A 14594-nucleotide genomic window follows, 5' to 3' on the forward strand; every position below is an offset into this window, starting at 1 on the left:
AAAATCAACCTCAACCTAAAAAAATAATATATTTGTGAAATAGCTAGATGAGCCAACTTTGCATATTTAGAAGCAAAGTTGTCTGAGCTGAGTAGTCAAAGAATCATTCCTCTTGCAATTTGTTTACAGTTAGACCCTTTTTTCACACACTTCCCGGACTACATGACAATCTAATGGATTCTGTACAACAACTTTGTTTTTCTGTTTACTTCATTAGAGACAAAATTATAAAAAAAGCCCTTGCGCAGGCCATTTAGCTTTGTTCTAAAAAAAAGGAGAGGCGGCCCATCTAATAATGCCTCGCGGATGGCTCTGGCTCTTTTCCTGCACTACATATGGCACTAATGGTCTCAAAAAATGAATTTGATCAACTGGTTGAGCTTGCTGGGCTTAGATTGTTGACACTATTATCTAAGTCTAAAAAACTTGTCACTTATCACGTTTTGAATAAGCGCTTTGCTTAATCCGTGTACCATGATTGCGCAGAAAGCATCCGGGAGGTCATGTAGGTATAACATGAATACCATAAAGGGATATTTCAGCCTGCCCAAGGAACTATTATAGAGAGTTATGCAATTAGAACTTTGTTGTTTCCTAGGAAGCTTCCACGTGTTTGACAAGGGTCGAAGTCAGAAAGAACTTTTAAGGGAGCACTTGGTGACAAACATAGGAGGCTGTTGAAGTATCGCAAAGTTCCCTCAATGCCTTGACCTGAGCAAGACACTAGAGTAGTAGTGACATGAGCAAGGCACTAGAGTGGATTCTAGTTTCTAAGCTCTTTCTTAGAATGATTTTATTGACATTTCCAAAATTGTTTTCTAAAGCTACACAATTTGGCAAGCATTTCTTGGAAAACATTCTCTTCCAGAAGCTTCATATTCTTGTGGATACTGAATTGCATTACATCGAAATTGTTACAACATTCAAAGTTCAGAAGCAACGCTACAGCATTGCCTATAGCAAAGAGCCATAAGGCTTCAATGTTTTATCGAGATTTATTAAATTTTTCATTCCTCAGAGGTACTTCATATGGATCAGGTGACCGTATAGACTTCGGACGAGGCTCATTCAATTTGAAACCGAAAGTTCTAGTTCCCTTTTAAAGAATCACTAATATCGGAGGACACCCTCCCCCAATGCCTTTTCCCCAACGGCTTCGAATAACAATTTTAAATAACCATTTTGTTAAAAATAGTCCAAAAGTCAAATAACTTTGATTCCTGGTTTAACCCTCCCCCATCCCCGGGGCAAGGGATGTCAATTATGCAAGTTGCTTGTTTTAATATACAAGCTTTTTACAGAAGGGAAGTTCGTATAAACTCTATAGTTGGCTTATTAGATTGGATATCAGAAGTTCTCATTTCCTTTTTAAGAGCATAAGGTGATCGAAGGGCGACCAGGCCCCCTTCTTTAATGCTCTTTTCCCCCAAAAGCATCCGATAAAAATTTTGAGATAGCCATTTTGTTCAAATAGTTTAAAGGGAAAATGATTGTGTCTCCGGGATCAACAAAACCCCTCAAAGCCCCCAGGGCAAAGATTGAAAGTTATGAAAATGACCCATTGTTAACATACAGGATTTTTAGGGAAGAGGTGGACATTTAAACCTTGCAGAGTTTATCATTCAATTGGAAATTGGGAGTTATAGTTCCCTTTTTAAGAGTCCAAAGTTATCAAAGGGCGGCCCCCCTCCCTCGCCCTTTTTCTCCAAGTGCATCCGGTCAAAATTTTAAGAAAACCATTTTGTTCAAAGTAGTCCACAGATCAATAAGTATGCTTTTGGGCTTACCATAAACCCCCACAGCCTTGGAGAGGGATGCCAAACACAATAAAACTCACTGTGTGCGTGCTGATTGTCAGAAGTGCGGACCATCAATATCTAAAAAACGGCTGATGGTATTAAGTTAAAAACTTCAGGAGGTGTTAAGGGGTGTGTTGAGGGGCTTTCGGAGGGCAGCTAGACCCCTTAACCCATTTTAGATGCCCCCTTATTTCCATACTGATCAAGAAGTTAAGAAAAATTGTTCAAAACAGTCAAAAGGTCTAGTAGCTATGTCTCCAGGAATGCAATACCCCCACAGGTCCCAGGGCAGGGATTGTAGATTATGCCATTTGCCCTTTTTTAAATGCAGTAGTGATCAGAAGGAATTGGGAAAATGTTCAATTCTAGGTGTGTTCAAAAAGACTACGAGCAGTAAGGTGAAACTTTGGGGAATATTGAGGGGCATGTTAAACTAAATCTAAAGATACTATGTGCATCCTGTTTATCAAAAAGGCTTTGTCTGCAATATAACAAGAACAGCTGGGTATTAAGTTTAAACTCCCAAGGCATATTGAGGAGGATGTTAAAAAGTGGACAAAGGTCAGCCAGTCCCCCCTCCATTCCTTTTTAGCTGCCCTCGCTAAAGAGGTTTAACAAAATTTTGGCATATCCATTTAAATCAAAATAGTCGAAAAATCAAATAATTATACCTCCAGGGATGGTGTAGCCCCCACAGCCCCTGGGGTAAGTTTTGTGAGTTATTTAAGCTGCTCATTGCTTATATGCAAGACTGAATATTGGGAAGGGGGTATGTTTGGTTTGAGTCTTCCAAAAAGGCTAGGAAAGTTAAGGGGAAACTCTTAGAAAATAACGAGGGTGATGTCAAACAAAATCAAAGCCCACTATATGGATGAAAAAAGGATACAAAAGCAATATTTTATGAACGGCTAAGGCTATTAAGCTGAAAATTGAATGATATATTGAGAGTATTTTTGAAAAAGGAACGAAGGATACCCCCCCCCCTCTTGCCCTTTTATATGTTCCCCTTAACACTGATAAATATTTTAAAGTATTTTATTCGAAATAGTCAAATCGTCTATTAACTATGCTAGTAGGGATAGAAATCCCCCACAGGCCCGGGGCAGGGATCATAAATTATGCTGTTCATCTTTTTTTTACATGCAGGATTTATCATTGGGAAAGGGGTGAATGTTTAATCTCTTGTTCGTACCAAAAAGGTTAAGGATGTTGAGGCAAACTTTCCAGAAATGTTGAGGGGCATGATTAGCTAAATCTAAAGAGACTATCTGCATCCAAGTTATCAAAAAGGCGCATCTGTAATATCTTAGGAACGGGTAAGGATATTAACTTGTGACTTTCAGAGCCAATGCTACTACTGCTACTATTGTGCTACAAATGAGACAGGCTACGACTGCAACTATTACCACTTCCAACTGCGACTACTTACAACTGCGACTGCTTACAACTTCTACTACATCTATTAAAAGCTGTCAGGGAATGTCGAGGGACATGTTGAAGTTTGAAAATTTAAATAAAAAAAAACACACCACTTTTATTCATTGATGAAACTTTGATGCTAAAAAAATAAAAAAAACATTGATGTTCAAATGGGGAAACAAAAAAATCTCGAAACGTTGACAGTAAAAAACAAACAGAAATTAATTTAAATAACTTTATGAAAAAAAGTTTTTCAAAGAAAAGTAGAGTCATATCACATTGAATCCTAAAACAAATAAATTCTTATAAAGATTTAAACTCAAATCAATCAGAAACTACTATTAGAGAAAAAATAAATCAAAAACAAACAGAAATTAAATAAACAGTCATAGCAAACAAACTTTAAATAGTAAAAATACCAAAATTTCGACTCCATGTCCGGGAACCTCTATCAACAGAACAAAATTGAAGTTAAATTAAATTAAGCACAATACATAAAGAAAAACACAAACAAAAAACTAGGAGAAAAAACAAACAAAACAAAACAAAATAGATAAGACTCGCATCTTAATAACCTCCAAAATACTGCTATTTCTGTAAAAGTCCTAAATACGACACAGAAATGACAAAAGATTGTCTCTTTTATACCGAATTGTGTGTCGTTTAATTTAAGATCAGCAGTAGTATCTGAAATCTTATTGTTTTAGGAAAGTTATTTAAAAGTCTAGATTCTTTGTCTATAATAGGAACAGAAGAAATCACATATATTACATAAGCTCAGTATCCAGCCATTAGAAATTAACTGGCTTTCTCGTAAGTTTCCTCGCTGACATTTTGGCCCTGTTTAGGCCAAAGTTGCCGTTATGTGCCAGAAAGTAACACTTTGATGTGGAGTGATCTCTGTTGTGACTGAAGAAAGCACTTAAATTTTTAAATTCCGTTAAAATGGTCCCTCTAATGATAATTTAACACATTTGGCTCGATACAATCGATGCACTGGAAAAAAGGAAGACACACCAGTCGTGCTAACAATGCTAAACTGCGAGTCAAGAGACAAGTCAGGAGTCAAATAAATTTATTAGCAAAAATAATAGTTATTTCAAAAATCATACTGATTTAATAATCATTAGCGAAGGGATTGGGTTGTGTGTCATGGTAAAATGGTTGTATATGATGATTTTTTTGGTTTTTAAGAAGGGGAACTGTACACTTCTAGTTAGGGTTTTCAAGCAATACAAGTCAACATGCCATTTAAGTATATTTTTCTCTGGGATACTGGTGCTATTTGGGAAAAAATATGATATTATTTGCTGTTCAAAGTAGCGCACTGTAATCCTATCGTTAAGGGTTTTTGACAATGGTAATTTCAAGGGTGTATATTTCATGTCATTTGTCATTTTGAGGAGTCTCAGGCTCTTCTGAAACACACAAAAATTTATTTTCGCAATTAGACACCATTGTTCAGTTGAATCTCAATTAAAGGTTCATTTTATGAGTTTATGTTATTTGTGAATTTTTTCTCACTAGAAAATTTTGTAGAAAATGTTTTTCTTTAATTTCATTAACTGTAGGCTGTGGTTCGATCTTTGTATTGTTGCAGGTACTGCTGCAACATTGATGAACAATATTCATGATTCTATGGATACTATTTGCGACACCTTGATTTTACTCTTTGGCTCATTGTCATTGATTGATTTCACTCCTTTGTTGTCTTGAAAGAAAAACAAACATGCCTCAATGGCACTAACAACGACAAGGCTTGAAAACAAAAGCTTTCTAAAAGCAACAAATAAATTGGACATTAGAGGCATAGGGATTTCACACTAACAATAAAAAGAGCTTCCGTTGTGGTGTTCAACTAAACAGGCCTTTGAAAAAGCAATAACATTCCATTTACAGAAGTTGATTGGAATAATTTAATAGATCTTATGGATGATATAAATACGAGTTTTCAAAGATTTTACGATAAACTAATTTTGTTAGTGACAAAAACATTTATAATGGTTCGTTCGTCATCAAGGAAAAATAATCCTAAGAAACTATGGATGTCGAAGAGCTTGTTGCGCTGTATTAATAAAAGAGATAAACTTTATAAGAATTCCATAAATAATGGGAATGATCCAATCTGCTTAAGAATTTATAAAAATTATAGAAATGCCCTGAATAAATTACTGAGAAATGCTAAAAAAAATTATTTCGTAAATAAATTCACTGAGACTTGTGGTAACCCTGCAAAAACATGGAAAATAATTAAAAGTGTGATATCGACAGAGAACTCTATTATTCCGATGAAGTAGTAATGCAGAATGGCTTACCAACGAAGGAACCCGAAGAGATATGTAATGCTGTTTCCAAACATTTTGCTAATGTTGGCGTAGATTTATCTTCCCGTATAGTATCTTCTGATGATGATCCTCCCTTGGAGTTTTTTTTATGAAGACTCCAATTGATATTTCTATGTATATGAGACCCTTCTCTCGTGATGAAGTAGAGAAAATTATCTTTGGGATGAAAAATACGTCGGCAGGTAGTGATTCACTCAATCTTCTGGTGTTAAAAATAGCGTTTCCTTATGTTGCTGATATTCTTACTTCTCTCATAAATTTGTGCTTGAAACGGGGAACGTTTCCTGATTGCTTGAAAATTGCTAAACTTTACCCCTGTTTTTTAAAGGCGGTAATAAGAATGATCTTGGAAATTATCGGCCTATCTCAGTCTTACCTGTTATTTCTCGTCTGCTAGAAAAGTGTATTAACACTAGAGTTTATGATCATTTGGAACTGCATAATCTGTTAAATCCAATTCAATTTGACTTCAGGAAAGGGAGCCTTGATTTGTGATTATCTCCAAAACAGAGAGCATTATGTTCACATTAATGGATTTTCTTCAAGTAAGAGTCTTGTTAAATATGGTATCCCCCAGGGTTCTGCGTTAGGGCCTACTCTTTTTTTGATTTTTATAAATGATCTGCCAAATGCTGTTGCAACTACTTCTAGAATAGGGGATATAGTGAATCCCGCACCTTCGGGAACCAGCTCAACAATTAATGCAGAAATGACTATGACATGTCTTTGGTTGAAGATAAACCGCCTTGACCTAAATATAAATAACTCAAATTTTGTTATCTTTTCACGGTCCCCAAATTATTATCTTTGGATTATGGAAATAGCTACAACGAAGGGAATTGTTAAGCGATCAAAGTCCGTTAAGTGCCTTGGGATTATTATTGACGAAATTTTATCATTTAAGTGCCATGTAAAAGCTATAAGTAGAATATTATCGCGGAATTTAGGGATTATCCGTAAACTAAAACATTTATTTCCTTCAAATGTTATACGGTTATTATATTTTTCACTGATTCATCCGTATATTTTGTATTGCTCGTCTGTATGGCTTGGGACATTCCCCTCAATACTTCGCCCAATCCGCGTACTGCAGAATAATGCCATTAGATCACTTTGTGGAATAGGGAACCAGGATTCGGTCAGGTCAATGTATAGTATGATAAATATAATGCCTGCAGCCGGATTGCGTGATTTTTATACACTGGTTTTTATATATAAGCACCATTATGGGTGCGTTCCAGAATGTTTTACGTGAAGTTTTCGGGATAGGTCTAATATTCATGATCATAGAACTCGAACAAGTGGAGATATTGAGGTTCCTCGCCTAGTTTCAAGTAGGACTGCCTTTTCAATTATTTATACAGGGGCTAAGCTATGGAATAAGCTTGTTCCAAGCATTAAAGAATTGCCCATTAATCAATTTAAGGCCGTGCTGCGTGTGGGGTTTCTTGGTAGGTATACCTTTGAAATAGATTGAGATTGATTGATTTAGTATTGAAAACAATTGTTTATTGTTTTTTTCTTTTGATTTCTTTTTTTTTTGCTTCGGGATCATGATATTATGTTGTTTGAATGTGTATGAATTATTTATATAATTTTTTTTTCTCGGTACACGGTTTTACCTTTCTGCTCATTTTAGATTAACTCATTGTTTTTTTGTTTTTGTTCTTTTTTTCTTCCATTTTTTGTTCTTTTTGTTAGTAACACACCCTCGCAAGCAACACTTTTGGTGTGCTACCGATTGATTTTGTCTGTGTTATTTCCTTTGGTTAATAAAAAATACTACTACTACTACTAACCAATTTGAAAATTTTTCTATGATACTAAATTGTCTGTATTTATACAGTCGATAGTATGTTTGTCCTTATATGTGAAGGAGTATAGCTGTAAGTAATTCATAATGGTGCAGTAGAGCTTTTTTTATATTGATTAGTTCGGAAGTGTAACATTTTATTTTTCAATTTCCAGTAGTGTTGGGTATTGTTTAATATTGTTCTTTTCTCACTAGCCAAATTAATTATTAAGCTGTATTTATTGATTTCTCAGCTCAAGCTTAGTGACAGGAGAGAAAAAGGGTTGAGAGGCTCTGGAGTATTTAAGAGATGCAGCTGAAGCTTCAAGCAATTTTTTTTAAAAGCTTTTTCTTTATTTTTTACTTTCTAAGAATTGAGTGTATTTTTGTGACTATTTTTTCAGGTTTCAAACAAAAAATTATCTGAAGCTAGTAAGTAAAATCCTCCAAGTCCAAAAAATAACAAAGTTTAGAAGCAAAAGATTTCTGAAATAAAAATAAAACAAATTTGGTAATGAAAATATTTTATGCTGGTTCTAACTAAAGCTTAGGGACAAAGATAGCCATAGAATGATATTTTGTTGGCCTTGGGGTTTTGAATAGTTTACATGCAATTTTTAAGCATTTTTAATGACTCTTTTTCTTGTACTAGCTAAATCCTGTAAGACAATTGAACGGAATTTTCAAAGATTCTGCTTTTTTAAATATAGTTTACGATAGAAGCAAAATTTTGAGTCAATCCAAACATAACAATGAAATTGCTCTCGCGAATTGCAGCATTTTAGTTATGAAATGGGGCTGAATTTTAAAATACCAATATAGTTATTATGGAATTGTGTCCCTAGCGTTTGCAGTTTCCAAAGTTTACACACAAATAAAAAAAACATTATTAAATATGGATCGTAATTACATAGCATATGTATTTTATTTGAAAAAAAGTTAAGAATTTTTCTTTTTTCTTTTATGTATAAAAGCCCTATAAGAATTTAATAATTAGAATTTGTATTTCATTGACTATGCTCAAGCCAAAACCTCTGAAATTTACCGAAATCTTCTACCTTAATTGATACAATGGTTTAAATAGAAGAGAAAAAACATGATTTGATGAGCATGACCTAGTAAAGTAATTCGTTGCCGTTACCTAGGTACTAGTCGTTCTCTTAAGCCGGTATAAATAAATAGTAAACAAGTTTTTCGATCGAAAATAATGAGTAACATTAAAACTGAAAACGAACAGAGATTATTCTGTATATGAGGAGAAGGGGGGCTAGGCCTTCCTCAATGATAGCTCTATAGACTAAAGCCTTTTAGTTCTTTGAAAATACTTCTCATTCAAATTCAACGGGCCTTGTGTTCGAGCAGTATTCCTTAAAGAAGTGTGATACAATCTCAAACTTTAGCTTAAAGAGTTGAGGAAGAGACAGCCTCCCCTGCATATACAGAATAATCTATGTTCGTTCCAAGTGTTAATGTTGCTCCTTGCCTTCAGTAGAAAAACTTGTTATTTTATTGAATTTTAGATCGTTTTCAAATTATGCCAGAATATTTCCATCCCTCCTCCCCTTGTAAAATTTCTAAGAGAAAATTCTCCTCGGATACTTGCCTACCCACAGGAATTTCTCCCAGTGAACCCCTCCCCCCTCGAAGAAATACTTTCCAATAAATTTCTGTTTATTTCCCAATAACAAATGCTATATGTTAACAATGGGCAAATTTCATAGCTTACACCCCTTTCCCCGGGGACTGTGGGGGTCATGTCGTATCCAAAGGCATTTTTGGGCCTTATACCTGTGTTGAATTAAATGGCTATCTAAAAGTTTTGATCAGGTGTCTTTGGAGAAAATATATCATAGGAGGGGGCTAGTTGCCCGCCAATCTTTTTGATTGCTTGAATAGGACACTAGAAATTTTAATTTTCCGTCAAATGAACCCTCTCCTGGTCTTCTAGGATCACTGGTTCGATACGATCAGTAGTGGAAAACAAAAGCAAAACAAATTAACAGGCATCTGTGGCCTTTCTTTTAGAAAAAAAAAATGCAAAATTCCATATTTTTGTATATAAGAGCTTGAGACCTCTACAGTAAGGTTTTCTGATACGCTTAATCTGGTGGCGTTTTTTCATCAGGATAACTTGACTTTTTTTAGTGCATCCACGCATTTTCGAAAATTGGGTAAATTTTCTAAGGCTCATAACTTTTGATGGGTAACGTTAAACTTAATGAAATTTACATATTTGGAATCAACATAAAAATTCGGTTCTTTCGGTGTATTTGTTAATATGAGTTTTGGTTAATATTGAGCCGAGTCGCTCCTTACTTGCAGTTCGTTACAACGAACTGGTTGAATAGATTCACTGTCAAAAAAAGAAGTAGCAGCTCTCCCTTTTTTTATGGTTATGAGAACTTTCTAATGAATGACAAGAGAGAAAATTAGGTTTAAAGTGTAAACTTTCATTCGAGTATAACCAAACAAATATCTTGACAAGAATTTTTTGTTTTTTAAGTGTAAAATCATCGCTCTACACAATTTTATGGATCAATTGGTTTATTTTTTATTATCAACAATGTGTGTTCAATGCTTCTTTTTCAATATTGTAATTCTTGGAAATGTTGCTAATTTTCTCTAATTCTGTAACATAGTTAAATTGTGCTATTTTCTTTAACAGTACAAACAAAACATGCGTAAAATCATCATTTTTATGGAAGAAGAAATTTCATAGGATGTGCATCTTCAGGTTTACAGCGATACATTTTTTTTTGCTTTTTATTTGTACCGCTTTTTCCAAACTTTCGCAATATAAGTTCTATTGTCCGTAAATACTATTAACTTGTTTGGTTTCTTTCAAACAATTAAATAAATAAAAACAAGTTTTTTTAACGGAAAGTAAGGAGCGACGTTAAGACTTAAAACGAACAGAAATTACTTCGTATATGAAAGGAGATGCTTCCTCATCAACGCCTTACTCTTTACGCTAAAGTTCGGCTCTTTCTCTTAACTCTACTTTTTAAAACAGTAAAATGGGTTCTCTGATACGCTGAAACTGGTGCTGTGATTTTCGTTAAGATTCTATGACTTATAGGGGTTGTTTTCCCCTATTTTCTAAAATAAGGCAAATCTTCTCAGGCTCGTAGCTTTTGATGGGTAAGACTAAACGATGGGTAATTTTGATGGGTAAGACATTTTTGATGGGTAAACTTATATATTTAAAATCACCATTAAAATGCGATTCTTTTCATGTAGCTATTGATATCAAAACTCTATTTTTTAGAGTTTTGGTTACTATTGAGCCGGGTCGCTCCTTACTACAGTTCGTTACCACGATCTGTTTGATATAAATAAAACTAACATTGGTTGGTTGTGATGCAAGAACTGCTAGGATTACCAGCAGCCGCTCGCTTGAAAACGCCAGCAGTTGGTTACTTGAGATTCGATCCTTGATTCTTTTTCAAATGCTTGTCAATAAAGAAAAATTAAAAACCTATACTAAAATTCAATCCTACTCTCTACAAAACTTTAATGAAATTAGAATTGTATTGCCAAACACAGAAACATTTACGCAAAAAAAAAACTAAAAAAGAAACCGAAGACCACATACCAAATGACGTCTCATAGGTATTCAGGTATTCAGAGGTCATGAACTGTCTCGTTAAGGCGGTTTTGCCAACACCCGTTGCACCGATCATCAAAACTCGATATGGGGCTCGTTGGATGTCTTCACTAACCGAAGAACATCGAGAAGACGGGGCATTAGTTGAAGACGGTGTTATGTTTTCTGTACTAGAATATAGAGAAATATGGGTGTCATTACATTACAAGTGACGTGCTTTGTCTATGTATTTTTATTAACTTGGCTTCTTTGAGCAAAAATGTCTGTTTTTCACTCATTAAAATGATTTATGGTGCTACCATCTACTTCCTCGTGTTATAATGGTACCAAATGTATGAATTTCAGACCTGGATAAAACCGCGAATACTTAAGTGATTCTATCATAAAAAGAGGAATAGGCAACTGCATCATGTTTATCCTTAGAAAATACGGTGATATTCCTCATAGAACTTGAGCCGATGCCTTGATTTACCTACCAAACTGAAGCTCTCCACTTAAGGTTTCAAGCATCTATCTTAACTTAAACATTCTAGTATCTAACTCTCCCAAAACTTGGAAGCGTGTTGTGACACGAACAAGAAACTTTCAAGAGTATATCTAGGGCTCAAACAGACATAAGTTGTCCTACAGTTGATTTAAAGCTTGCAAAGAGGAAGAAAAAGAAGTTTTCTCAGGAACCAGATGCAGTAAATTGAGCTTTCCAAGGTCCATGGCTTGAGAGAAGAGGACTCTAAGCGGGACTTTTCTATTTTTAATAGGTATGAAATGACTTCAGGAAATTCTTCTAGCATTACAAGTAGGAAAAGTATGGAATTCGACCTTGAGCCCCTTATCTATTCCTGGAACTTTGTTTCCAAGGCACAAGAGTTTTTAGAAACAGTGAAAAGTCATTCCTCCGCAATTTTTGTCTTTCTTTATTCTTGTTCCACAAGCCATGGTCTTATCTTCTTGCCTCAAAAACAAGGGATCAAGTTGAACCAACATGAAGGAGCTCTCAAAAAGTTTTTCAAGTGCCTTGGAAATACACATCTAAAGCTCCATGGTCTTTAAACTAGTCAATTAATTTATAAATCGAGATCTATTTTGTAAAGTTAGTCCGTGACAATGTCTGAATAGATACTGAAATTTATTCAAGCAATCTATATACGCAAATTTTCGTTTAAAAAATTCGGCAATTCTTTATGTTTCGGGTGATATAGATAATCATATTTTTGAATCTATTAACTTTTTTTATTAATTTAAAAAACATTTTCTACAAGACAAGTTTTACAAAGAAAAGTAAAGAGCTCCATTAAAACAAAACTGAGCAGAAATAAAGTCAAATTATCTTCTAAACGTAAAACTACCACCAACGCCATCAATATATAGATGAAACCCAAAACGAAAAGAAATTAAAATAAATAACAGAGTTAGACGCAAAGTTTAGTCTTACGCATCAAAAGTTGCGAGCCTGAGAATATTTGCCTTATTTTAGAAAATAGGGCAAACACCCCCTAAAAGTCATAGAATTTTAACGAAAATCACACCATCAGATTCAGCGTATCAGAAAACACTACTGTAGAAGTTTCAAGCTCCTATCTATAAAAACGTGGAATTTGTTTTTGCCAGAAGACAGATCACGGATGCGTGTTTATTTATTTATTTTATTTATTTTTTTTCCAGGGGCGATAGTATTGACTCATTGGTACTAGAATGTCGTGAGAGGGCTCATTCTAACGAAATTATAGGTTCTAGTGCCCTTTTATAAGTGACGAAAAATTGGAGGGCACCTAGGCCCCCTCCCATGCTCATGTTTTTTCAGTCACCGGATCAGAATTTCGAGATAGCCATTTTGTTCAGTATAGTCGAAAAACCTATTAATTATGTCTTTCAGGAAGACTTAATCCCCTGCAGTCAAAGGGGGGGGGGTGCAAATTGCAAACTTTTACCATTGTTTAATGGCTATTCGGAAGTCTACAGACATTTTCAGGGGAACTTTTTTACGTTAAGGGGGGGTTATGTGGGAGGATCTTTCCTTGGAGGAATTTACCATGAGTGAAGAAAATTTCTATGAAGGGGCTGCAGGATTCTCTAGCATTATTTAAATAAATAAGAGAATAAATAAAAAAAAGTGCTTTCAGCTGGAAGTAAGGAGCAGCATTAAAACTTAAGACAAACAAGAATTATTACGTCTATATCGGGGTTCGTCTCCTCCACAGTACCTCATTCTTTACGCTATAGTATTTTTAATAATTTAAGGTATTTATTCTATGGCCTTTGTGATTCAGGAGTCATTCTTAAAGAATTAGGACAAAATTAAAGCTTCAGTTTAAAGAGCAAGGCATTGACGAGGGGGCAAACCCCCTCATATACGTAATAAAAATATACAAATATAGAAGCTCGTTACGTCAGTTAATTTGTAAGTTACGTATATTTATTACTAATAAAAACATTCGTAAAAAAATGAAAAGTTAAAGTTGACTTTTTAAGTAACCAAAAATTAGAGTTGTGAGAAAGAGTCAAACTTTAGAGCAAAGAGTGAGGCGTCGAGGAGGGGACAACCCCTTTCATATACGGAATAATTTCTTTTCGTTTTAAGTTTTAATGTCGCTCCTTACTAGCAGTAAAAAAAACTTGTTTTTTTTATTCAATAAATAAAAATCATGAAGACTCTCAGGAATAAATATCAGTATATTGAGCTGACATTCCACGACCATTGTTTTTTTTTTAGTAAAGTGCAAATTTAGTTCTGAACTACTATAGCTTGTAATTTCCAATTAAATGCCCCATCAGAAGTTTATATGACCGACCATTAAAATCTTATATGGCCCTAGGGATCTGGTGGGTTGCGTTAACCTGGAGACATTGTTATATGTCCTTTAGACTATTCTGAAAAAGATGTCCATCTCACAATTTTGATCAAATGCTTTTGGGAGTAAAACGGTGTCAGGGGGGGGTTCTAATTGCACTCCTACACTTTTGACTCTTAAAAAGGAGCTAGAACTTTCAATTTCCAATTAAAAGAGCCTCCTCTAAAGTTTATACAACCGCCCTTCCATAAAAACTTTATATGTCCCAAGGGGATAATCTACAACCCTTGTGCCCAGGTTTGAGAGTTTTTTTTTTTACCTCAAAGGTCTTGAAACATGGTTTTGGGATTATTTTGAATAAAATGGCTATCTCAAAATTTCTGCCAGGTAGGTTGGGAGAAAAGAAAACGTGAAGCGAGGGAGGCTAGTTGCACCCTGATCATTTTGAATCTTCACACACCAATAGAACATCTGACTTCCATCCCAATGAGCCCCCTCCAAAGTTTATACCTCTACCCTTACCAAAAAACCTTACGTACCCCAGGGGTATAACTTACAGCACTTGCCTTGGGGGATGTGTAGGGTTTGTCATCCTCAAAGACATAATTGCTGGACATGCCAGCTACGCTAAACAAAATTGTTATCTCAAAATTTTTAGTGGATGTGTTTGGGGGAGTGATGGGTGTGGGGGGAGGCTGGTTGCCCTCCAGTCACTTTCGACTGCTAAAGAACCACTAGAACTTTTAATTTCCAATCAAATGAGCCCCTTTCGATATTTATATGACTGGCCTTCTCTATATAAACCTTACATGTTCCCGGGGCATAATTTAAAACCCTTGCCCT

General features: G+C 35.0%; 1 protein-coding gene across 1 annotated transcript in view; it reads right to left on the minus strand.

The window, feature by feature from the left end:
• Positions 1-14368, minus strand: part of LOC136034280 (GTP-binding protein RAD-like) — a 66522-nt gene extending 52154 nt beyond the window's left edge. The window contains exons 1-2 of the mRNA XM_065715421.1: positions 14309-14368; positions 10951-11146 (exon numbers count right to left, since the gene is read on the minus strand). Of these exons, the coding sequence (XP_065571493.1) occupies positions 10951-11146; positions 14309-14368 (256 nt within the window). The remainder of the gene's footprint in view (positions 1-10950; positions 11147-14308) is intronic.
• Positions 14369-14594: the final 226 nt, after the last annotated feature.

Source organism: Artemia franciscana, chromosome 13 (genome assembly GCF_032884065.1).
Source record: "Artemia franciscana chromosome 13, ASM3288406v1, whole genome shotgun sequence".
NCBI lineage: Eukaryota > Metazoa > Arthropoda > Branchiopoda > Anostraca > Artemiidae > Artemia > Artemia franciscana.